Raw genomic sequence first — 23,338 nt, 5'->3', positions numbered from 1 at the left:
ATTGATGAATGTGTAGAACTGTCCACACAGAATCTCAAAACTGGTCTCCATTACTGTGGAGGAGGGGTGTGGCTATGGCTGCAGACAGCAGGGTGGAGTGGTTAATCCAGCCCTCAGCCGCAGTCACAGGCAAATAGACAAGTCGCTTCTACGGTGACCTGTATCTGTTCTCCCAGAGGCTGAGAGCTCAGATGGAGACACCCAGGGGGCTGGCAAGGCAGAGACGGAGTGTGCTTGTGCTATTTTATTCATGCTGCCAACCTGGCCTCAGTGTGTCAATAAACCATGTGTTTCCTACAGGCAACAGCTGTCCGAAGAACTACGTTGCAATACCGATAGAAAATAGAAAAAGAACCTCACAACAATCTGTAGTTTCGCAGCAGAGCTGTGGCTGTACCTATTAAAAAAATAAAAAATCGAGAAAAGATAGAAACCAGAATGGACTCCTTTCACATGCTCTATGGGTCTGCTCTCTGTCATAATTTGCATAATTTGTCCACACTGCATGAGTACCTTATCTTTAACACAAGGACCTTCCTTTGGCTGCAACTAGTGTAAAAATAGCAAAGGACTCAATGTTTTGTGCATTCTAATGTGGTTACTTTACCAATATGAAAAATAAAATTCAAGGTCAAATTGCATGGCTGACTGTGGATAGCCTAATGTTCAGCTGCCCATCAGCATAATGTAAAGAAAAAACTTTTGAGGTTTCTCTATTTAATATCAAAGGCCGATGTAATGATACCACCGACCAGTCATAGACAAGGGCATTGCTATTCAGTACAGTTGATCACCATTTCAATAAATATAAGAATAAAGCAAACTATTTTTCCTATGCCATAATTTCATGGCTAAATATATATTTAATCCATGTACTGTATATGGCGTGTGGGTAGTGGGTAGCTCTGCCGCCTCACAGCAAGGAGGTCCTGGGTTCGAATCCCCGTCTGCCGGGGCCTCTCTGTGTGGAGTTTGCATGTTCTCCCCGTGTCTGCGTGGGTTTCCTCCGGGTACTCCGGTTTCCTCCCACAGTCCAAAGACATGCAGGTTAGGCTGATTGGAGAGTCTAAATTGCCCGTAGGTATGAGTGTGTGAGTGAATGTGCCCTGTGATGGACTGGCGACCTGTCCGGGGTGTATTCCTGCCTTTCGCCCAATGTATGCGGGGATAGGCTCCAGCCCCCCTGCGACCCTGTTCAGGATAGGCGGGTTAAGATAATGGATGGATGGATGGATGGATGTACTGTATATCTAACCACAAAGGTTGGGTGGCCTGTAGTGTAGTGGTTAAGGTAAATGACTGGGTCGGTGGTTCTAATCCTGGTGTAGCCACAATAAGATCTGCACAGCCATTGGGCCCTTGAGCAAGGCCTTTAACCCTGCATTGCTCCAGGGGAGGACTGTCTCCTGCTTAGTCTAATCAACTGTACATCACTCTGGATAAGAGCGTCTGCCAAATGCCAGTAATGTAAGAAAAGGAATTTGGGCACACAAAAACATCAAAGCTGCTGCCATATTAATTGATTTGTACATCTTGTTTTTATTAGTATAATTCACATTTCCTTGGAAACAGAGAATAGTTACAGCTCACTACATTCAAACAGGAAAGTGGCTGCCTCACAGCTCACTTGTAACATAATTGTCATATCCCACATTAAGGTATTTGCATTAAAGTGGCTAGAAAAAAATCACGCTTATGAGCACACAGATAATTCCTGTAAACGTACACAATCAGGCTTCAACACATGCACATTCATAGTAAAAACTAGGCATATAGGGATCAGATCCTTCCTGATATTTGAAATGGCCTTTTGACTTGAGAGTACAGTGAATGAAAATAATTGTGCAAATTAACACAAGGGACATTCTTATGAAAATAGAATTCCCACTCATCCAAATGTACTGCGATTTGAAAATGGAATGCAAAAGGACAACCTCTGCCATTTTAAGGGTGCAGCGACATAATAAAACAAATCCATTTAAAAAGGTTCCGTAGATACTTGTATATAAAAATCAACATTTGTATATTGCACTTATAAAAATTAAAACAGCCATTCACATTAAAAGACTCACAGTAGTAGTAGCAATAGTAGTATATACTAAAACCCATGCACCTTTAAAAGGCCTCCAACAGTTATATTGAAAACAAAAATAAAGAAATAAAATGAAATCTATAAAAACAAAGCAGTATTTCACAAATTCCCTATTACAGTGTTTCATTAAACCACATAAATCATACATGGTTCTGTTTGTACCAAGGCCTCATTAAGGCTAGGATGTTGGCATGTCCTAATCAAACCACTCCAATATCCTAAAACTGAATTAATTGTTGAATTTACACCAGTGGGTAGCTTGCCGCTGTGGCAATTCCACACTGATTCTTCCTGTCTTTGGCCATGTAGATGTATCCTTTGTCACCCCACTTCTCAGTCCAGCTACAAGGAAGGACAAACAACCATTGAATACACTGTAGTAACAAAGATAGCACTGTGGTAGTTATGAGAAAGCACAACAGCGACCAAGCATCACACTTTCATACCAAGTCCAGTATAAAATGTAATTCCCTTTAGGCCCATTTTAATCTGAATTGCTGCTAGTTTGACTTGCCTGTTCTTGACAATCCAGTACTTCTTGCCATCTACATCCTGGCCCTGGAAGCCATAACCCACAACAAGGACACCATGATCCAGCTCATCACTACTGCAGTCTTTGTCATAGTAGATTCCTACAAGGTGGACAGCAGACAAGTGGTTGTGTTAGGTTTATTTTTCATTCTTAACACATGGAGACATTCCCGTGCTTGCTCACAATTTTGGACATTCCAACCAATTTACACATAAAAACACTGCTGAGTGCTCTGGTTGGCATGAGGGGCTTCCCATGAATGCAGGGTGTATTCTGCAGTTGCAAGTAAAAGTCTGGATCGTGTTATTAACAGACTATGGCTGAGAGTCTAAAATGATCAGAATCAAATGTCCTTATTCACAGGTTAGGTGGGGTTCCTGCCGCATTACTCTGTCTTACAGCTATGACTCAAGTGGCAAAACTGAAACTCAAATTTGGCAGAGAATCATTTCAATCATAAACACCTCCCATTTGGACCTACATAGTACTGCAATACCTACCAGATTGGTAGAACTGAAAGGACTCGTGACTGGCATCAATGGCAACAGAGACAGGGCCAACTGAACCCACAGCCTTCATGAGGGCATGTTCTTTCCCACTGGGAATATCCACAAAGCCGGTGTCATTGGCAGAGTTGTACAGAGGGTCATAGTGGCAGGGCCCGTCATCCTAGGAAATTACAACAATAATAATCCATTGCATAGTTACCACAAACTCCCTGCCCTCCATCTTGCACTTTAAAAATGGGCACATTTTTATTGATAATACAAGCTTACAGTTCCCAGGTATGGGTAAGATTCTTCAGAGTCTAGGCCATTGTTGTCCTGAATGTACTGGAAAGCCTGGTCCATGAGCCCACCATTGCAGCCCTGGTTCCCCTCAGGTCGAGAGCAGTCCACAAGATTCTGTTCGCTGAGGGACACCAGCTTGCCGGATTTCCTGAACTGCTGGCCCTCCATGGCACCAGTGCTACTGAAGGCCCAGCAAGAACCGCACTGAGCCTGAGCAACAGTGTGGGGAGAAAGGGTACAGTTCATGGCCTTTCATATCGAGTGGCATCATAAATCAAATGGCTAATACTCTGTAGAATGTATTATTGTGTCATTTTAACTAAACTGTTGTATATAGAAAAGGAGAGAACACGGTACCAGAAATGGCCAGGGTAAATATTTTAGGCACCGAGAATAAACATTTCTATTGACAATCCATGGAGGTTCCACATTCTTACCTGATCCTTCACAGGAGTGACATAGCCCTTCTCTCTCCAGTCAACCGCTTTTGGAACATTAAGGAAGTTGGGCTCAAGGAACAGAGACCCCTTGTACTTCCTCTCAGCCTTGTGCTTGTAACCATTCATGAGTTGCCTGAACTCCTCATTCGTCTGTGGAAACAAAAGCCTTTAGTCTGTGCTTCATGCAATGCTTCACAACACTATCCATCTGTACTGTAGCTGTAGTCCAGAGATGTACTGTGCATGACAAATGTCACCTTACCATGTCACCAAAATGGTTCATTCCTAGACGGAATGAATGCTTGCCAAGGGAATGCTCAAGGTTGTGCAATTCAATCTTTTTCAAGTTCTTTTCCCAAATCATTCGCCTCCAGCTTTCTTCCTTCTACACAAAACATTTGAACAGACATTAATATTTCATGCGGTCACCTGGCTAACATTTCCCAAATATGAGTCAAGCTAACCTTCATAATCTTCACATCAAAAGGGGCCATTGAGCAGTAGCAGTTTACACTACAATACAGTACAGTAACCATCCAAGCCATACCTCATGGTAGTTTTTACTGTGCCAGTCTTTCCATGAATTCCAATGGTCATTCAGCTGAAAGTCCAGACTTGGAGCAGCAAACACTGCACTTAGGTACAGTGTAAACAACGTCAAATACAGCGTCATGGCCACACAACTGGGGGAGAGAGAGTTTCATGTATCAACCGTGTCACAGTGCTATGAATAGCCCGGTGCTAAGGACTAGCTGCACAACAACTGCTCGTATGGGCAGGGCAGGAACACATCCTATAGGAAAATGGTACAGGAAAATATACGTGCGCCCACACCTGCTTCATCCTACTTCGAAACACCCTACATCACGTAACGAACGCCGTTCCATATCGGATTATATTTTTAGTAAACATATGAACGAATGCATTTCAGCAATTTCTTTAACGTAGGCTACATGATTCAATGCAAAAATGGTGCTGTGTTGTAGCTAGCATCGAGCCAGCTAGCGACAAAATAGCTGCCCTTCCTCCGGGTAATGGCAAAAAGCGCACATTACATGGCGATACAAGCTTGATACAAGATCAACACTACTTCATGCAGACACTCCCAGACAAAAGATTCTGAAAATCTGGAACGGACCAGTCCAAGTTCAACAAAAGCCATTTGCTACATTTGAAAGAAAATTTTTTTTTTACTTTTAATACCGTCAATACAACTTTTCATAATATTAAATTAAATAAATAGCCTAGCTACTTAATTATTAGCAAGGTATTTAGGAATACGTTCCAAAATTATAATAAAAAATATCGCACACAAAGCAGTAACTGTCACGAAACTGTACATCTAAAGATAGATCTAAATTACACCTACAAAGTGTTGTTCATATTTAAAGCGTGACCTACCTTTTTTTGACCGAATAAATGATGAGGTTTTGTTGTTGGGCTTCTGAACTTATACAGCTCGCTGTACACTAGAAGTGCTGTTCATTGGTTGTGAGATGCGCATTCGTCTCATAAAGGTCCCGCCCCAGCCATCCCTGCATGTGATCTCTTTCCTCCACAGACATGCATGCTTTCCGCGTGACGCTATCATGCTCCAGTATGTATTTGCTTAATTGCTTTTGTTTCATAAAGGGGTTTCATATGCAAAAGGAAAGATCGGGGTCACATCACTTCACGTTTGTGGTAGAGCCTTGTCAAACTACACACTGAATCTACAATAATTTGGTGAAGGATATCACACCGAATATGCAATCGGTTTCAAAACTAGACATTAAAATATCTGTATGAGATTTAATGTTTCTCACTTCCAGTGTGTCTTAATAGTGTGGTAATATTAGTATTATAGGTTCCACAATAAATCCTGCAAACCCCCAACCTAAATTACACCAATCAAATTTGAAACCACTGAATGTCAGGTGAATATGAGGTTATTGTACTGTAATTATACTCAGCTTATTATATGGCAGTATAAGTTTGTGAAAAAAAGAAGATGTTTCCCCCCACAGGCATTCAATAAAAAATATGCATTTAGCAATTTCAAGCTGGCTAACATTTCCAGTAATTAACTGGAATTACAGATATTAAATCTCCTTTTTAATAACATTTTCAGATGGTTGCTGTATGTTAGTTATGATTATGTAGTATAGGTTACTTTTATGCAATTGAGCAATTAGGCTTTATGTTTTTTGTAAGAGCATACTTTTCAAGACATGAAAATATGACTCATCTGGGAAACGGTGGCTAAGTTGTCTTATTCTTACATCACCATCCTATAAAATATGGTTTAAACAAAGAGGTTTTACATTCCAATATCGTCAAAGAGTGCTCATTCCTCAATTATTTTTTTCATTCCCCCTTATTGTGCATAAATTAAAGCTCATTACAGTCATCTAAACAATAGTGTCAGGCATCTGTTAATAACTTTGCCAGGAATTTCATCAAGACAATGACATGGACTACTTTCTACCTTTTCTCATTTCAAAAGAAAACAAAGTAAGCTAATCAGGTAAACAATTTATTATAAAAATGTATTTTAACATTTAAACAAATATTAAGGACATAGAATTACATTACATGCTTAAATAACAGCAATTATACATTTAAATTGTCTTTTGCAAAGACTTTTGTGTAAAAACACTCTTACATTTGTTCCCTGTAGATTGGTTCATACCGTCATATCAGGGGGACAGAAACTGAAGATGATGCCTTCCATAATGGGAAGAATTTCCTGAAGGTATGGAATTCCCAAAACTACAACTGGAGATGAAATGCAGATTCACTTCTGATTCCCTTTAAATTACTGTCTCTTCTGTCTTACTGAAACACACTTTTTGTTTCATTTTAAGTTAAATGGCTACTTTTCTAATTTACACATTTTTAGTAACACGAGTGAGTGAACTCAGGATGTGGAATATAAAATGATTATCACAAATGTGGAATTAGGCAAAGGGCATTAAACAAAAATGAAGTTGTTTCTAGTATAATATTTTCAAATATTTTAACAGAAAAAAAAAAGTAAAGCAATGTTCCTCGTGCTTTGAATTACTGCCTATCTGCAGTTCTTTCTCCAGCCAAATGCGTTACTTAAACATGCCAAATGTGCTCAATCCTGTCCTTCTCCTATCTATTTTGAGCAGACGTCTTAGTTCTGAGACACCACAATCACAAAAAAACTAAACACATTTGTTTTTTGTTTGGAACAAGTTAAAGTGCTGCCAATGGATCATACACTCAGTGACAATTTTATTAGGCAGACCTGTACACCAGTTTGTTTGCCAATATCTAAAATATCTATGCAAATATCTAATCAGCTAATCATGTGACAGCAACTAAATCATGCCGACATGGTAAGAAGGTTCAGTTGTTGTTCAGACAAAACATCAGAATGGAGAAGAAATGTGATCCAAGTGACTATGATCATGGAATGCAGAAGACCAATTAGTCTAAAAAAGTAGAATAAATTCCTAATAAAGTGGAAACTGAGTGTAGTAACAATTGTTTAAGCTGATTTTTACAAGATTCTCATAAGCATGAATTATAAAGAGATACTCTAAATCACTAAATGATGTATGCTTTGGTAAAAACAATCAATACAATTGAAAGAAATTAAAAATCGATAGTGCAGTCTGATATTTGATAGGCGGTGCCAATGACTATTCTCTTTAGATTTTTCTCTGAAACAAAATGTGATTTATAAAAATGGTAAAACAGACTTCCATAATATTTCCAAACATGTTACAGTGTAAAAAAAGTGAATATTCAAGCAGTACTGTTTGATGGCTGAGAATATGTTTCAAATATACAGTACTAAATATAATTCATGTGTGGCTGCACTTTCTTGGGATGAGTGATTTTATTTTCTATATATCTTTATTTTCTATATATTTTCACCTTTACTGCGCTCCTTTGCCAGAATTCTGTACACAATTTAACACATGGAAATTAATACTCTTCTTTAAAGCTTATCTCAATCTTTCACACAAAAGCATATTGCATTCATAATAGCACCAGTGGGACAAGCTATATCTTGGATCCAGAGGGTAGACTGCATTTTGCCGAAGTAGAGCTTCAAACTGTTCTGGGGTGTCCTGCACATGGAAACTAAGTCATCAGACACATTTTTTGACAGATATAGATAATGAGAATTAAGGACACTGAAATTGTAATACTGAAGGCTCACTCATGCACAGATACACACACACACATAATTACAGCAGCTAATATTTTCATGGAGTCATCTTTTCAATGCTACATATTTTGTTCAAAAATTGTATATAGCCTTATGCTAACATATTGTATTATGTTAAATATATAAATACATTTTATCGGATGTTTTCTGAAATTTCTTCTCTTTTTTTCTTGGACAAGGAACAATCTGTGCATATTAGCGGAAGGGCAGCAGTGTGTACAGACTGAGTTTTCCACACCAGAAATTCCTAACTGTGCCACATGGGAGGAGACGGGAGAGCAGATTGCCGTTTGCCTGAATAGCGCACGGTGTTTAAACTGCGCGCTCATCTGGATATGACAGAACTGATGGAGTTATGGGAGGTCCCCCCGTTGAAGGCAGGGCCGTCGCTGTCCTGCGCTGCGCCCTCCAGGCCGACCCGAAACACGGGCGATGACTTCAGGAGGAAGTCGGCCGCGTCTCTGCGGCCCAGCTCGCGCAGTCTGGACAGGAGGACGCCCGCCGTGCTGTCGGCTCGCCCGCTCCACTCCCGCAGCAACGAGGCGGTGGGGCTCAGGAGGAAAGCCCCCTCACCAGGGCCCTCGCTGCTGCTGCTGCTGGAGCTCAGCTTGGCCACCAGCTCCGTCAGGCCCAGGTTCATGGCCAGCAGGCACCAGTCCTTGCCCATGGCGTCCGGAGGGTCCAGCAGGCGGCAGAGCTTCCTCCTGGCCAAGGGGCTGATGTCGGACGCGTGGATGTCCGCCCCCAGGCTGGCCTGCCGGTAGACCTGGCCGCAGCCGAAGCTGAGGATGCTGCTGAAGCTCTCCTTGTAGCCGCCCATGGTGTTGGTGAGCGACTGCTCCCTCAGCTCCTGAGCCCTGAAGAAGTCGCGGGGCTGGTAGACCATGACGGGCTGCTGGTGCTCCCTCAGCTGCTGGGGGCTGAGGTAATGCCTGACGGTCAGGAGGCCCGGGAGCGTGGTGGCCAGCAGGCCGTCGACGATGCCGCAGACCAGGTCCAGCAGCGCGCAGCAGGAGGGCCTGTCCGAGTCTGGCCCTCGCACCCTGAGCTCCAGGCCCTGCCCGTGCTGGACCAGCAGCACCACGGCCTCGGTGCGGCCCTGCGACACCCTGGCTCCGCCGGCCCACAGCCGGAGGTCCCCGTCCTCAGGCTTCTGCTGGTGGCTCCATCGGCTCAGGCTGACCTGCAGCTTGTGGAAGAGGCCGCAGGGGAAGGGGGTCAGGTGCTCCCCGGGGACCACGCGCACCCCGCCGTACACCAGCGACTCCTCCTCCTCCTCCTCCGTCCAGGAGCACCGCAGCCCGCCGGAGCGCACCAGCGAGGGGATGTCCACCATGGAGGGGTTGTTGGGGTCGCGGGCGCACACGTCCATGGCGTCCAGGACCTGCAGCAGCTCATCCACGTCGCCCTCCGCCACCAGGCCCTGCACCTCCTCCAGGTGGAGCCGGCCCCTGCAGTGGTGGATGGCCTTTGGCGTATCGACGGAGAGGATCCTGGCCAGAACAGTGCTGCAGAGCCAGCGTGGGTCCAGCAGCACCACGTCGTGCACCGTCTCACTCTGCAGAATACCGATCTGAGGGGGAGAGACACCATCTACTGTCAGGGTCACATGATGCAGGCAGGGTGGCTTCATGTATGGTCAGGATCACAAGATGTTTGATGTGCCAAGGCTGGGTGTATGCGTGCTACTGACCTATGGTGACATAACGCAGCTTCCACAACCGTCTACCTATTTCCCATATGCAAGTCACAACATCAGATCTTAGTTGTATGTCACTAACACACTCTGCAGAGTGGTATTGGGCATACAGATTCTTCCTTCCAGAAAAATCATTCCTTCCACACCATCTACTCAACCCAGCTCTTATTCCCAGCACCGGTCAAGATCCTCACTGGTCTCCTTGTCTCCACCATCAGCCCTCTGCAGTTCATCCATAGCACGGCTGCTTGCCTCATCTCTAACCTCCTCAGGCTCATGTCCCTTCCCTTCCCATCTCCCTCCATCGTCCCTGGCATCAAATTTCAAACACTGGTGCTAGCCTACCAGACAGCTAAAGGGACTACTTTGTTATGTCTTCAAAAGATCATGAAGCCCACACACCAGCCAGATCTCTCTGTATTGCAACCCCTGGGTGACTGGCCTTTTGTCCTCTGTAAGCCTTTGTCATCTGTTCTGGTCCCCTAGTTGTGGAATGAGCTTCCCACAGTGATCAGGACAGCAGGAACTGTACCCTCTCTATAGACTTTAGTGGTCCTCTTTCTTATTTGATTTCCTTTTGGAAAGATATGTTAACTGTAAAATGGAATTTACTTTTGCTTACAGGAATAATTATTGGTTTGTTTGGCTAACTTTAAACTTCAGCTGTAAACAAGTTACTATTTCTAGATCTCTCAGGTCATGTTCACATGCTGCAAGCACATTAAACTCTTACCTTTGAATTCTATAGCATTACGGAAACAACATGGCAGAAGAAGTAGTACAATGTGCCTTGAGGTTTGTGGTCCATCACAAGCGCACTAATCCTCCGGATTGTCACGGGATAATTGTGTGCCGGCATGTAAAGCTTAGAAGCTTAGAAGTTCTTTGTTGTGTTGTACAAGTACAAGGCATTTCTCCTACTCAGTTTTGTTTCATTTCCTCCCACTAACGACACCAGCTCATAGAAATAATATATAATTTGCATTATACAATACATTATTATTATCATGATGGTAATGATGGTGATTATAATAATAATAATAATAATTATTATTATTATTATTATTATTATTATTATTAGTATTATTATAAATACAAATAGTGATAACTATTGTCCACTATGAGTGGATCATTTTTAAATAGCCGTACCTACATACAAGCCAACTGTGGGACATTTTTTGGCCAATATGTCAATACTGCCCTCTAGTGGTTAGACCAGGAAAGTAAGCTATTGTCTTTGTTTGTGTAGAATACGTATTAGGCCAGGCCATGGGGGTAATGTGTGTGCTGGTTACAGTACCTCTCCCATGCTGTGCAGCTGAAAGGCTATATCCCTCAGAGCGTCATCGCAGACCAATGGGTTAATCTGCTCCTGAACATCCAGCACAAACTGCTGCCAGGACACCAGCTGGTGGGACCCGCTGAGCCTCCTCCAGGAGGGCAGGACTGAGGCAATCTTCTCACACAGCTGAGTTACGGGTGGGCACGTCTGGGGACAGAGGGGATTTCAGCCCGTGTAAAAACACAAAGCCGGCCAGCGCGGACCTATTGTTTCCTGCGGTGCAATGAGGGGGAGGCTCTCCCCATTCTCATGTTATGCCATAGCCTTTCCGCCAACATCCTGCGCAGCAGGGGTTCTCAGCGCTGATGGCTGCAGGATTTACTGCTCATTGTTTTCACCCCAAAGTCACCGGCTCACTCAGAGCCAAGAAACCAGGTGAGGTGAGCGAACATACTGCTTTTATTTATCAAGTAAGTGCACATAAACAACAAAAAACAAACCGGGGTTATAGACACTAGTGGTGATGGATATTAAGAATTGTCATTAAGAAGTCATTTTCATGACTAATTTCAGCAAAAATACGTACTGCATTACTGAACCTTGTATTATTAAATTACAGAATTATCCTGTTTTCAGGAGGGAGAGATCCGATTTTTCAGGGCAAAACCTTTGTGAAAGGGTGACACATTAAATTGGCTTCATGTGGTGTTATTATACATATGTTCTTTATATATGCATGTAGGAGTACGTCTGCATTGACAGTGAATTTGGACTATGTGGGCGGTACATGTCAGAACAGCAGCTACGCTGATAGGCAGGACATCTTTTACAATCACAGGAACATTGTGATGACTAACTGATATAATGGAGCTTCTCAGTTCCTGCACGTGAGTTCTGAGGAGCTTCATTTCCTTGGAGGTGGATGCTCCAGCATCCATCACAAACAGCTTTTCAGAGATCTGAAAATCATTCCCAAACCTGCAAATACATACCAGGAGATTATTAAAACAACCAAAATCAAACACTCAACAGCAAATAGATTACAAATGTGAGGTGAATTAAACAAGTTGACTTGTCAATGACTTAACAACAGTTGTTGTTTCTCAGGGAAACCTTTCAGTTTGACATTTATATATAATTTATAAAACCACCAAGTAAGGGCAGGTTACTTGTGATTAATAGTGTAGTGTAAGGAAACAAATCATCAGGGGTTTCATTCATTGTTTTTACAGCATCTTCAAAGTTATAATGTGAACTATTGATTTTTTCCATGAACATGTACCCATAAGTCTGGGTTATCAGTTAATACAGTAAATTTAATGCATTTAATGCAGTGAAATAATCAGTTACCTGCTTCTAACTTCTTTCAGCAGTGATGTCTCCTTGTCATAGCCAAACTCCCCCCCATAGGGGCGTGGCATGTTCATGATGTCAGCGTGTGTGGCCACCAGCACAACATGAAGAGCATTCTTTACCCTTCCACCAAAGGCTGGTGACACAACAGTACAACATGAAGAGTGTTCTTTACAGTTCCACCAAAGGCTGGTGACACAACAGTACAACATGAAGTGTTCTTTACCCTTCCCTAAAGGCTGGTAACACAACAGCACCAGGACACAGGACACAGAAAACATACACAGAGAAAATATTGTCCCTTAAGGAAAAATGTCTGGAACTGCTTTTGCAAATGGCTATAGCAAAACAAACCTTTTTCTGAAAATAAGTACAGAAGTCCACAGTAAAGAACTCATCTTTACTACTAACCAGCAGTGGTGAAGATGATCAGCAAATTGTATTTAGCATTAGGACATAGAGGTGACTTTGGGTACATAGAAATTATACGCATTTTGCAGATACACACCAATGTCTTCCTCTGGCAGGTGGAGGGACTTGAGAAAGTTAAGCCAGAAGGTGACCTGGTTGAGCTGCGTCTCGTATGGTTCCTCCAGGCTGAACAGCACCAGGTGCACCGCGGTCAGATCATTGGCAGCAAAGTAGTCATAGAAGCAGTAGTAGACCGGGTTACCAGAGAACTCCCACACGCTCAAGTCTCCCACTCCTGATCCACAAAGACAACAACGTTTGGCTCATCATGACAGCTCAACAGTTCAGTACAACTGCAGGGCCTCCACTTTGGAAGGACAAAACAAGCTGTAGACAAATGAAAACATTAGGTGATAATTTGGAGTAAGACTGAATATGATTATTCAAATACCCAACACCCTCTTGACCTCTTAATAACTATTCAAATGCTTGTCAATTAACAGAGGATTATGGAAAACCAGGGTACCGTTTCTCATTAATATGCATGGAGATCCTGACATCATTAATTTCCAAGTCCAATGTGTGAATGAACACATAGCTCTTTGCAGACTTGCTACCAGTTCATACAGTGCTTAGATGTCTGGTTATTGAATATTTAATACTGGGTGACACGGATTATGAAAATATCTATTACAAATGCCCATCTGTAGTAACAAGATTTATTTACAAATCCTATTAAAAAATATTGATTATAAGGGTGCATCTTCATAATAAATCAGGAGTACCAGGAAATTAGATTAACTGGTACACAGACTTGTAATGTATGCACTCCTGTATCCAGTACAACTCTACAGTGACACCAGTGTGCTCGCCCGGACCCAGATAAGCCACCCACCGTTAATGTTGACGTTCTGGATGTCAATGGCCTTGGTGGACTGGTCATCGCAGGCGGTCAGTGAGCTGTGTGTGGGGGAACAGTCTTCCACCAGGCCCTTTGTGAGGCTAGGCTCAAACAGCATGCTACGACTGCGCACACTCACGTTCTCACACTCTGCGTACAAACTGGAGACGCTCAGGGACACTGCAGAAAGAAAGGTTCACTTTTACAATCCTCTACTCTTCTCCCCCAAAATCAGGAATTGAGGAAATTAAAATACTTTGTCTCTTATTATCATTACGTAGTAGCAGGAGCCATTGAATTGTAACGTTGTTCATTATCTGGATTAAAGAAAAAATGTATTTCCAGTTTTAACCAATTGGGGGCAGTCTTACCTCAACTTGTACCCTTCAAAACTGAAAAATGTCAGTTACCCACTTTAGCAAAAAATATTACATTTTCATTCATGGAAAGCCACGTCTCAAGTGCAGTTGGATGTAATGTAACATGTAAAAAGCAGACTTGCACTGGGCTGGTGATGAGCTGCTTGAATGAGTCTGTGCTTCTCATGCTGCATTGAGCATGTCTAGCAGCTGTTGATTTATCACTGTTCCTTAAACGAAACGCTTTTATTTTGAGCAAACCCAGGCCGTCTGGGGAGTGAGGAGAACGTGGGGAGCCAACTGTGGCAGACAGATCTATCACCGTGAACAGGGAGGCTGTGACCAGGGCGAGTTTAGAACAGGAACAAGGACAGCTGTCACAGCAGTTTTCACATATCTATTCTGCTGTCTTATAGCACTGCTTTGAACCAGTTGAGGGCCAGGATAATGTTTTGTCTTTTCTTTCATCAATAGACTAATCAGGATTTCAAAAGAGCACATATCAGAAGCTCTCTGATAGTGGTCATTTAGCAAGTTAGCATATACAAAACAGCGAAGATGCATGAAAAGAGCGCGAGACAGAAATAACAGACCGAGAAGCATTGTGGAAGTCGGCACTGTACCAGTGGGCTTGGCAGATGCGGGTGACGGGGGCAGGCGGGTGGGGTTGTTGGAAGACAGGCGGGTTTTCCTCCGCCTGAAGAAGCTCCGGAGGAGACCACACCTGAGGGACTCCAGCAAGGTACTCTTCCCAGAGCCGCAGTGCCCGAACAGCTTCAGCTTCACCCGGGGCTGAGGGGTCTGGGTGGGCCGCAGCTGCTGCAGGAAGCTGGCTCTGTGCGTATCCTGGGGGACCAATCAGATCAAAGAATAAAAGACACCCTCCAATAACAGGCATAAACCCGTCAGTACATGTGAATAACACCTGAATATCCAAATATCACTGATGTTGCAGCACCAACATAACAGATGAGCTATTTCATGTGATTGGTATGAGAAACAGAGACATGTCCAATGTCTTGCAGGTATATACTCAATTGTCACTTGGTTCATTCATACAGTACAGTGTATCAGCTACAGTCATACGCATCGTAATTAAATATATATCAAGTGGAAACTACGGAGGAAGACAAGACTAATAAATAAACACGAGTCTTCGAGACGTCTGGTCTCCCCTACCTTTTTAAGCTTCCCCAGCAGAGTGGCGACAGGCCCATGCTGTGCCATCCTGGCTAAGTCTTCGGCAGAGTTCCCGTCCTGCGGAGAACAGCAGAGGAGGTGTGCTTTAAACAGGGGCCGTGGACACGGACGCATTGCTCCTCCTGTCAACGGGAGGGAGCGGAGCATCGAACAGCGCGCCCACACCTGCGTGTCCTCTAATTGGCTCTTTGGTAGGCAGCAGCCCAGGTGTTGATGGCACAGCACAGTCACACTTTCGCTGCGATCTCGATCGTTCTCTGAGAATAGAGGTGTTTGCTTCCCTCGCAATGCTTACACAACTGCCCGACTTACACAACTGCTGGTCACACAGCCCGAGAGGTGTGAAAAAAAAATATGAAGAAACTGCACAGGGAATTAAACACGGCTTAGTGTATCACCCTGTCGAGATCAATACAGTAATCGTCACAATGGTTTATGTTCTCCAGGACCACTGGGAGAATGAAGTGTCACTAAAGTGCTTTTACTGTTTGATGATTCAGAATATATGCTAGAAAACTGGAAAAGAGGTTTATGTTTTCTCCTATTTCAATAGTGTGATAATGAAATCACTATTGAGCACTAAAGTCCACACTTGCAGAAATGTAATGGCTGGTTTGGCATGGACACAGGCAAGTGCACTCAAGTGATTGCTTTACTAGCCTCTGTGTGGACTGGTTTTCAAATACCCTCCAACTTGGCTGAGCCTGTTAGTAAGTTTTTTACATACTGTAGGTTTGCTCACTAGCATTTATTTTACTAAAGCAGAAAGAGAACTCTGAGCACAGCAGCTTTAAAAGTGGTGAGATTTCTTCACTACCTTGCATGTTTGCTCCACCTAGAATTGTTCTGCACTCATGATGAATGTTTATACCACTAGACCAGTGTCAGTTATGATTACTGATGAATGATGTTATAATGTTGGCTGATGAATTCCACTATCCGGTTTGAGCACTCCATCAACCATAGGATATAATAGTATAAAATCCACAAATATACAAAAACAAATATGACCTAGTTCTTTGAAACCACAGATCTTTGTCAGAAGGAAGTGTAAGACCTTTAGAAGATGGCGGATTTGTTTCTTCAGTTGCATAAAAGCAGGTGTGAGGTTCCTCCCTCTTGCAAAGTAGCACATGAGCGGCTAAATAATCACAGATAAATATAGTCATGGATTAAATAAATTGACCAATAATTAAAACCTTATTCAATTATTTTAATGAAGGTAACTTATCTGTGCATGCATTTTGTAATTGGTATTTAAGTGGAATATGTTGAGGTATTTGCTCTGCTTTCACAAAATCAGTTTTATAAGTTTGTCTAGATCTCACTATCAACTACATACATATTATTTTCACTATAAATATAACCCATACACAAATGACAAACTTTGTTGAAGCTAACTGAAATGAATGATAGTGTTTTTCCAACACACACATCGATCTAGGCAGGAAGCAGAAATCATCCCCCCAGACTGTAATTATTCCTCTGCCTATCACTGTTATAGAACAAAGCGCTCAGCTGCCAATTCCTGTGCGCTGAAGTGTGACTATGTGAGTGACAGAGTTCAGAATGAACTGCCCACTTTTCTCTCTCAATGCACACTCTATCCCCCTGTTCTCCCTCTCCAGTTCTGCCTTCCCATTGCCTTCAGAAAGCCTCTTCAACCTTTTCCTGCGGCAGCAGCATTGCAACACTAAACATATTCTCCGTACTGTAAAATGTTGCAAGGAGAGGTTCTGGTATATTATGAAAAATGTAGCATAGAACATGCAAACAGTGTTATGACTTAAGAATAATGAGACAATGATAGTGCAATCCAGGACTCAAGTGGGTTGCTAATATTTCTAAAGATGTTTGTGTCGACATCCGTTGGGTGGTGCAATAGGGGGTATGTCAATAAAAACACTAATCACCTTGAAAATGTGGTGCAATTGGTATTTTAACCCACCCAGACCCTCTTTAAGTGCTAGTGATCTGTACTATATCGGTGGCTATGTTCAAAGTGCACATATGAATGTTAATGAGGCATATGGGGCAGATTAGTGGATGCTGAAAGAGACTAGACCTTCGTGGACCTTCACCTGTTCTCCCTGCAGTGGGTGCTTGAGTGATGAAAGTTCCTTCTCCAGTGGCACAGAATCCTCCGCTTTAATTAAATGGCCTCAACTGGAGGGGAGTGAGCTGAGATCTTTATAAGCAATAGCTATGTGTGAAAGTGGGGTGAGATCTCTGTATGTGAGTGAGCTGAGATTTCTATATTAAGAATGAGCTGGGATTTCTGTGATATAGTGAATGACACCCTGCATTCAGTAGAAGAGACAACTCAATTACCAGTTTAATGTTTATTGTTCACTGGTTGCCTGTTACCGTTTATCCTCTATGGTGAAGGATCTGAGGAGTTTGTTATTGGTCCCAGGCCCTCCTGCGCCTCTGTGTCTTATGATGGGTGGCTGTATTCTGACTTTCAACAAACCAATTGTTGCCTGGTTGAATTACAAATGCACATATGACACTTACACTGGTGATGGCATCTGTGTTAGCGCCTGCAGAACAAAGGTATCGGACAACCTCCAGGCATCCATTATTTGCAGCCAGATGAAGAGGTGTTCTCCCATGCTATCGGGAAAACAAAGGACTCATAAATGGCAATTTAAAGCACAATAGAGTGACACTTACTAATGTATATAGTAAATACATATGTAAAAGAGATTGTAAAATTGAAATCATTCCAATACAATTTTACAATAAAGAATAAAATCATTATTATCAAAACTATACATACAGTATTATCACAATTTGTCAAAGCATAAGAAGGGAGCATAGATGAGTGTCTGTGTCTATGTCTAAATGTAGATTTAGTGGTTCCGAAGGGTTGAACTGCAATGTGATGATGTATTCAGCACTCAGAATGGCTTCTACGCTTCTGAAATCACTACTGGGAGAACAATTCTGTTTTAAAGTGATTATTTGGCTTGAACACCTGAGGTTTACTGGGCTAGAACAACACTTTAGTTACACTGTTAAACTGTTAGACTATTCATTGGACAAGGCCGCATAGCGTACACACTCACTTTATTCGGAATGTCCAGGGCAGCATTGGCACCGCAGACGGCCGACACAATGGGCAGGTTGCCGTCCTTGCAAGCGACGTGCAGCGGAGTGTTGCCATGGTGATCCTGGACATCCGCACGGCAGCGGCGGCCGAGCAGGCATTGGACGACGGCGATCTGACACCTGCGCACAGCCAGGTGCAGGGCCGCGTGCCCATCCTGAGGCACAAACAGAGACTTACTGACACCTGAGGCCACTCACCTTACCGCTGAGCCAACAGGAAGCCCTTCTGCCTTTCACTCACACACACGGACATTTGAGCGGTTAATCTTTACGGCCCATTGGCACGGCGATCTCGCTCCCCGTCCAAGTCGTCCACGATCGAGCGACCGAGACGGAACCTGCGGCGTGGCGCATGAAGTATCCAATGGGAAGTGCACCCCAGGCGCGGGGCGCGTTCCCGCTCCAGCGGGATCGGTGTTGGGTTTCCTCGGGTCAGCAGACAGAGAGGAGCCCCTACCTTGTCTGTGGAGTTGAGACGGGCCCCGTGTTCGAGCAGGCACTCCACGATGTCGCGGAAGCCCCGGGCGGAGGCAGTGAGGAGCGGGCTCTCCCCCTCCCGATTCTCCACGTCCACATCACAGCCCGCCTCGCACAGCGCCCGGGCCACGGGGGCGTACCCGTGCCAGGACGCACAGTGCAGGGGCGTCTCGTGTTCCTGAAAGGACAGCGTAAGCCCTGGCTCTCACACGCACACTTAAGAAAATGATACACCGGCACTAGCAAGCGCATCATTATCCTTTCAAATTAAGATGTATCATTTCTCACTTAGCCAGCAAGTGAAAACAACATCCATGTTCTGAAATGGCCATCTCAGTCTCGAGACTTAAGAACCTGTGGTCTGAACTGAAGAGGCGGTCTTAATTTGATATGCAATACACAAAACATTTATATGTATAATATTCCTACCCTGAATAGATCGAATAGAACTGCAGAATATGGCTAAAGGGTTTCGAATAACATATAGGAGTACCTCACGTTTGATTATTTATTACATAAACAGTTGAAGTGCATGTACAGTCTTTGCACTGGTGTGATTAGACAGAAAGGAGGCACATACCCTGTCGAGGAGGTTTGGGTTGGCATTGATACTGCACAGATACTGGACTACATCCACATTGCCATAGCGTGCTGCCACATGCAAGGCAGTCTCTCCAGACTGCAAGAAAAAGGAAAGGAATAATATTATTATTATTATTATTATTATTATTATTATTACCATACATTGCTATGCTTACATAGAAACATAAGAAACCAGAAGATAGTTTCAATTACAGATTAAACTAAACATCATATTGTGTATATTCATACAAATGAAGACAATAGGTAGCAAATACAATTTGAGAAATGTGAAAGAAAATTGTGAGAAATGTTCACTGGTTCACACAAAGCTGGGAAGCATCACGGAGCCATATCGCCGCCTGATTGGTATCCATGGTAACCATAAATAACCCGATAAAGGGTGCAATCACACACAACAGCCTGGGAATATTGAAGAGGGAAAAAAATCAAGCTATCTCCGCAGCAACCCTGATGTGGAGTGTTGAGACTGCATGCCAAGTGCGTCTCCACAAGCAGACGATGGGCCCACCTTATCTTGGCTGTCCAGAGGGCACTTCTTCCCATGCAGGAATCTCAAGGTTTCCACATGGCCATTCCTCGCTGCGTAGCACACGGCGTTCGCTCCAGACTGCCAAACACAGCGGCCCGTTAGACCACTGCACGCCTGCTTACTTTCTGAGCAAATGGCTTCAGCAGCTGCAGCGCAGTAATGTTTCTAATGTGTCTTTCATGATCATTAAAAAAATGATCATGATTGTTTTAATCAAAAATAAATTTGTATAAGAAAACTAAAATGACACAAATGTTATTTGAACGCCTCAATGCAAGACAACCCTCAAAATACAACTGCGATCATATGCAAAAATAAAATGTAAATAAAAATTAAAAACAGAAAACAGGGCAGTTTTGGGCACCTTGTCCCGGGCCTGGATCTCTGCGCCTTTCTTCACGAGCACATCTACAATCCGGATGTTTCCGCAGCCTGCAGCCACCAGCAGAGGAGGCGTGCCATGCTGAAACACAGGCAGGATGAACACAGCCAACATCATCCTACACAGAATATTACACTGAATATCAAACACTAAACCCTGCCTGCCACTGTGCTGTCTTACGGCGCAGGCAGCCATGTTCAGAAACGCAAGCATCGGTAAAGGCATGAGCTCAGAGCTCATTTCACAAAACTAGCATACCACTGCGGCCCACAAGTAATCAAGCCCAGTCACTTTTCCCCTCATCGGAAGCATTCCGAATATAGAAATGCCTCTATTCCGTACATGCATTATGCACTTTATCGGAGAGAATAGAAGATCGGAGAGAGAATAGAAGATGTGTGTGGTATGTGAGTGTATGTGTGTTTTGCAAAATAGATTATGGAAACATTAATGTACCACAGCACTCTGGTACGAATCTGTATCTGTGGGTAAGTAACCATTTGTTTATTCTCCCAAAGCAATTACGAAAGTGAAAAGATACTCGTTCAGTCATTACATTTTTAATTTAGTCTTGTAGTAATTGAAAGAGTGTATTGAATTTCAGTGCTGACTTGTCATGTTCTTTCATCCACCCAATTCCAAAATGCAAATGAGTGAAAACAAACTGCTACAAAAACAGGATAGCAAGGGCCAGGAGTGCTGCACAATCTTAACATAAATTATCCTTCCCTGACATCCCTGATTTTAGATGCACATCAATGTGCATTGTTGATTTGAATTTAATTTCGCAAGCTAGTGGTGCTTAGGTTTGCTTACCTCATTAAATCACATTGTCACATTGTCTAAAATACCTAAATTGCTAATATAAATTGACAGAACATTAATAACAAATTTTAAGTCAAATGAGTCATTCGCTTTCCGTATGAACGGTATTGGTAAAGGGAGAATGCTCTTCAACATCCCTGTTCAGACACTGAGGCGTGAGTATACATGGGATGAGCAGACAGTTTGTTTCATTGCTGTGTTGGCAGAGGCTCAGGCTGACTGTGACCTCTGACCTTGTTTGGCTGGTTCACGTCATAGCTTGTCAGGGATCCGAGAAGGTGCTGCAGTCCTGGCATGTTGTCATCGTTGATGGCATGAATGATGGCCTTCATCACGAAGGAGTCTTCCTCATCCTGCACACACAGCACAGCTCACTTTACCTTTTCACATGCGGGACACCATTTTCACATCCAGGCTCAACACCTTGTTTCTTAGTACTCCTCCGACAGCGCTGAATTTCATGCATGATATGTTTACTTGACAGTTTAATATTTCGCAAGATAAAGGCACCAATACTGCTGATTATAAGACCTGTTTTACTGTTGCTGGCTCTCGGGGAAATAACCTTCTCTGCAATGTTACTATTGCATTGACAAGCTTTCAGAACATACAGCATAAATCAGTCAGGGCAATCCAAACTTGCAAATGGATGTAACGTTAACGTATTTCAATACAAATGTGAATCACAAGGATATTAAATGACAAATTCAGATTATCAGTATTTTAAGTCTCAACCATTAATGAGAAAAAGATTATTACATTTGAATTCAGTACAGCCGAAAACATGCAATTGTCAGTTTGTGTGTCTCATATGTGGCCCACCTGTAACCTTTCAGAGTAATATTACAGATTTGACAAGTGGACAATTGACTCTTGAGTGGTAAACAGTACACCTAAAATATACTGCCCAAGCCCAGTGTGCAAAATGCACCTCAGAGCAGGCAGGAGCTGCACAGAAATCATCACACCCATTATCATGCCCATCATCATGTTGGGTTCAAGCCTTTTTACCATATACAGATCTTGAGCCAAATTGAAGGTCTTGAATTTAGCTGAATACTGTAAGGCAAGTACTGAATCCTCTAGAGGATCCAATGGATGGGAAACATCATTCATTCATTCATTCATTCATTCATTCATTCATTCATTCATTCATTATCCTAACCCGCTTATCCTGAACAGGGTCGCAGGGGGGCTGGAGCCTATCCCAGGATACATTGGGCGAAAGGCAGGAATACACCCTGGACAGGTCGCCAGTCCATCGCAGGGCACACACACCATTCACTCACACACTCATACCTATGGGCAATTTAGACTCTCCAACGTTTTATAGGAGAACCTAACATTTTATTTACACACATTGATGATTGAGAACAATGGATGTTCTCACGGTTAGCTGCAATTGTTTAATACATTGCTCACCGAGTGTATATTTGCATGAATGTATTAACAAGATACATTTAAGTGTATTTCTGCCCATCCCTGTCTATCTGATTCCAATCCACCTCCCCCCAGACACATGGTCAATAATTGCTAAACGCTGGTTAATTCATTCTGCTTCAATTTATAATGATTATGTCCTTCCTTAACTCAAATTGATTTATTTTGGGGTAGAGATATGGATGGAGAAAGACGTTACTCTGTTTACTGATTGACAGTAGATTTTTTTTAGACAGAGGAAGATGCTGTGACTATTGATTGGATGAAAGTTGTAAAAATGAATTAGTCTGCTCCCAATGGGTACTAAGTTCATTACATAGTAATGAGGGGAACTGAGAGTCATTTTCTTCATCAGAACATAACACGTGGCGGTGAAATGAACACATCAGTGTTACTTCAAACAATTTCTAACGCATTCACACTGCCTAAAACAGGCATCAGTATGCTAGCATGCACCCTTTCACACACAAACCACATACTGCTTTCATTGCTAAGCAATGCAAAAATAAATCAATCAGCTGTTTAAGATGTTTAAAATGGGGCCAACTGCAGATCAAATGTAGTTACTTTTCTCTCTTTTTTATTAACCTTATAGAAAGTGCAATTCTATCTCTAGTTTCTAGCAATGCACACTAGCCTCATAACAAAATTGGCCATGGGCAGGATAAAAGAACAGGTAAAATGAAGGCTTCAATAGTACCAGAATGTATGAGCTACTG

General features: G+C 42.9%; 2 protein-coding genes across 2 annotated transcripts in view; both read right to left on the bottom strand.

Annotated features, from left to right (window-relative positions):
• Positions 1–1,519: 1,519 nt before the first annotated feature.
• Positions 1,520–5,381, bottom strand: LOC133141819 (procathepsin L-like). Its single transcript, XM_061262583.1, has 8 exons — positions 5,257–5,381; positions 4,403–4,538; positions 4,118–4,240; positions 3,853–4,005; positions 3,401–3,625; positions 3,125–3,293; positions 2,607–2,724; positions 1,520–2,434 (listed from the first exon to the last, which is right to left on the bottom strand). Exons 2-8 carry the CDS (start codon positions 4,526–4,528, stop codon positions 2,335–2,337), a joined length of 1,014 nt encoding a protein of 337 aa, XP_061118567.1. The 5' UTR covers positions 4,529–4,538; positions 5,257–5,381; the 3' UTR covers positions 1,520–2,334.
• Positions 5,382–6,354: 973 nt separating this feature from the next.
• Positions 6,355–23,338, bottom strand: part of LOC133141760 (death-associated protein kinase 1-like) — a 37,862-nt gene continuing 20,878 nt past the window's right edge. Inside the window, exons 11-25 of the mRNA XM_061262463.1 lie at positions 21,413–21,532; positions 20,337–20,435; positions 19,952–20,050; positions 19,421–19,519; positions 18,821–19,018; positions 18,321–18,518; positions 17,767–17,865; positions 15,229–15,306; positions 14,673–14,895; positions 13,685–13,870; positions 12,887–13,084; positions 12,376–12,514; positions 11,883–12,003; positions 11,044–11,232; positions 6,355–9,617 (exon numbers count right to left, since the gene is read on the bottom strand). Of these exons, the coding sequence (XP_061118447.1) occupies positions 8,370–9,617; positions 11,044–11,232; positions 11,883–12,003; positions 12,376–12,514; positions 12,887–13,084; positions 13,685–13,870; positions 14,673–14,895; positions 15,229–15,306; positions 17,767–17,865; positions 18,321–18,518; positions 18,821–19,018; positions 19,421–19,519; positions 19,952–20,050; positions 20,337–20,435; positions 21,413–21,532 (3,294 nt within the window). The 3' untranslated portion in view covers positions 6,355–8,369. The remainder of the gene's footprint in view (positions 9,618–11,043; positions 11,233–11,882; positions 12,004–12,375; positions 12,515–12,886; positions 13,085–13,684; positions 13,871–14,672; positions 14,896–15,228; positions 15,307–17,766; positions 17,866–18,320; positions 18,519–18,820; positions 19,019–19,420; positions 19,520–19,951; positions 20,051–20,336; positions 20,436–21,412; positions 21,533–23,338) is intronic.

Source organism: Conger conger, chromosome 12, assembly GCF_963514075.1.
Source record: "Conger conger chromosome 12, fConCon1.1, whole genome shotgun sequence".
Taxonomy (NCBI): domain Eukaryota; kingdom Metazoa; phylum Chordata; class Actinopteri; order Anguilliformes; family Congridae; genus Conger; species Conger conger.
Note: the sequence above shows the minus strand (reverse complement) of the source record. Positions and strands in the feature narration are given on the sequence as shown.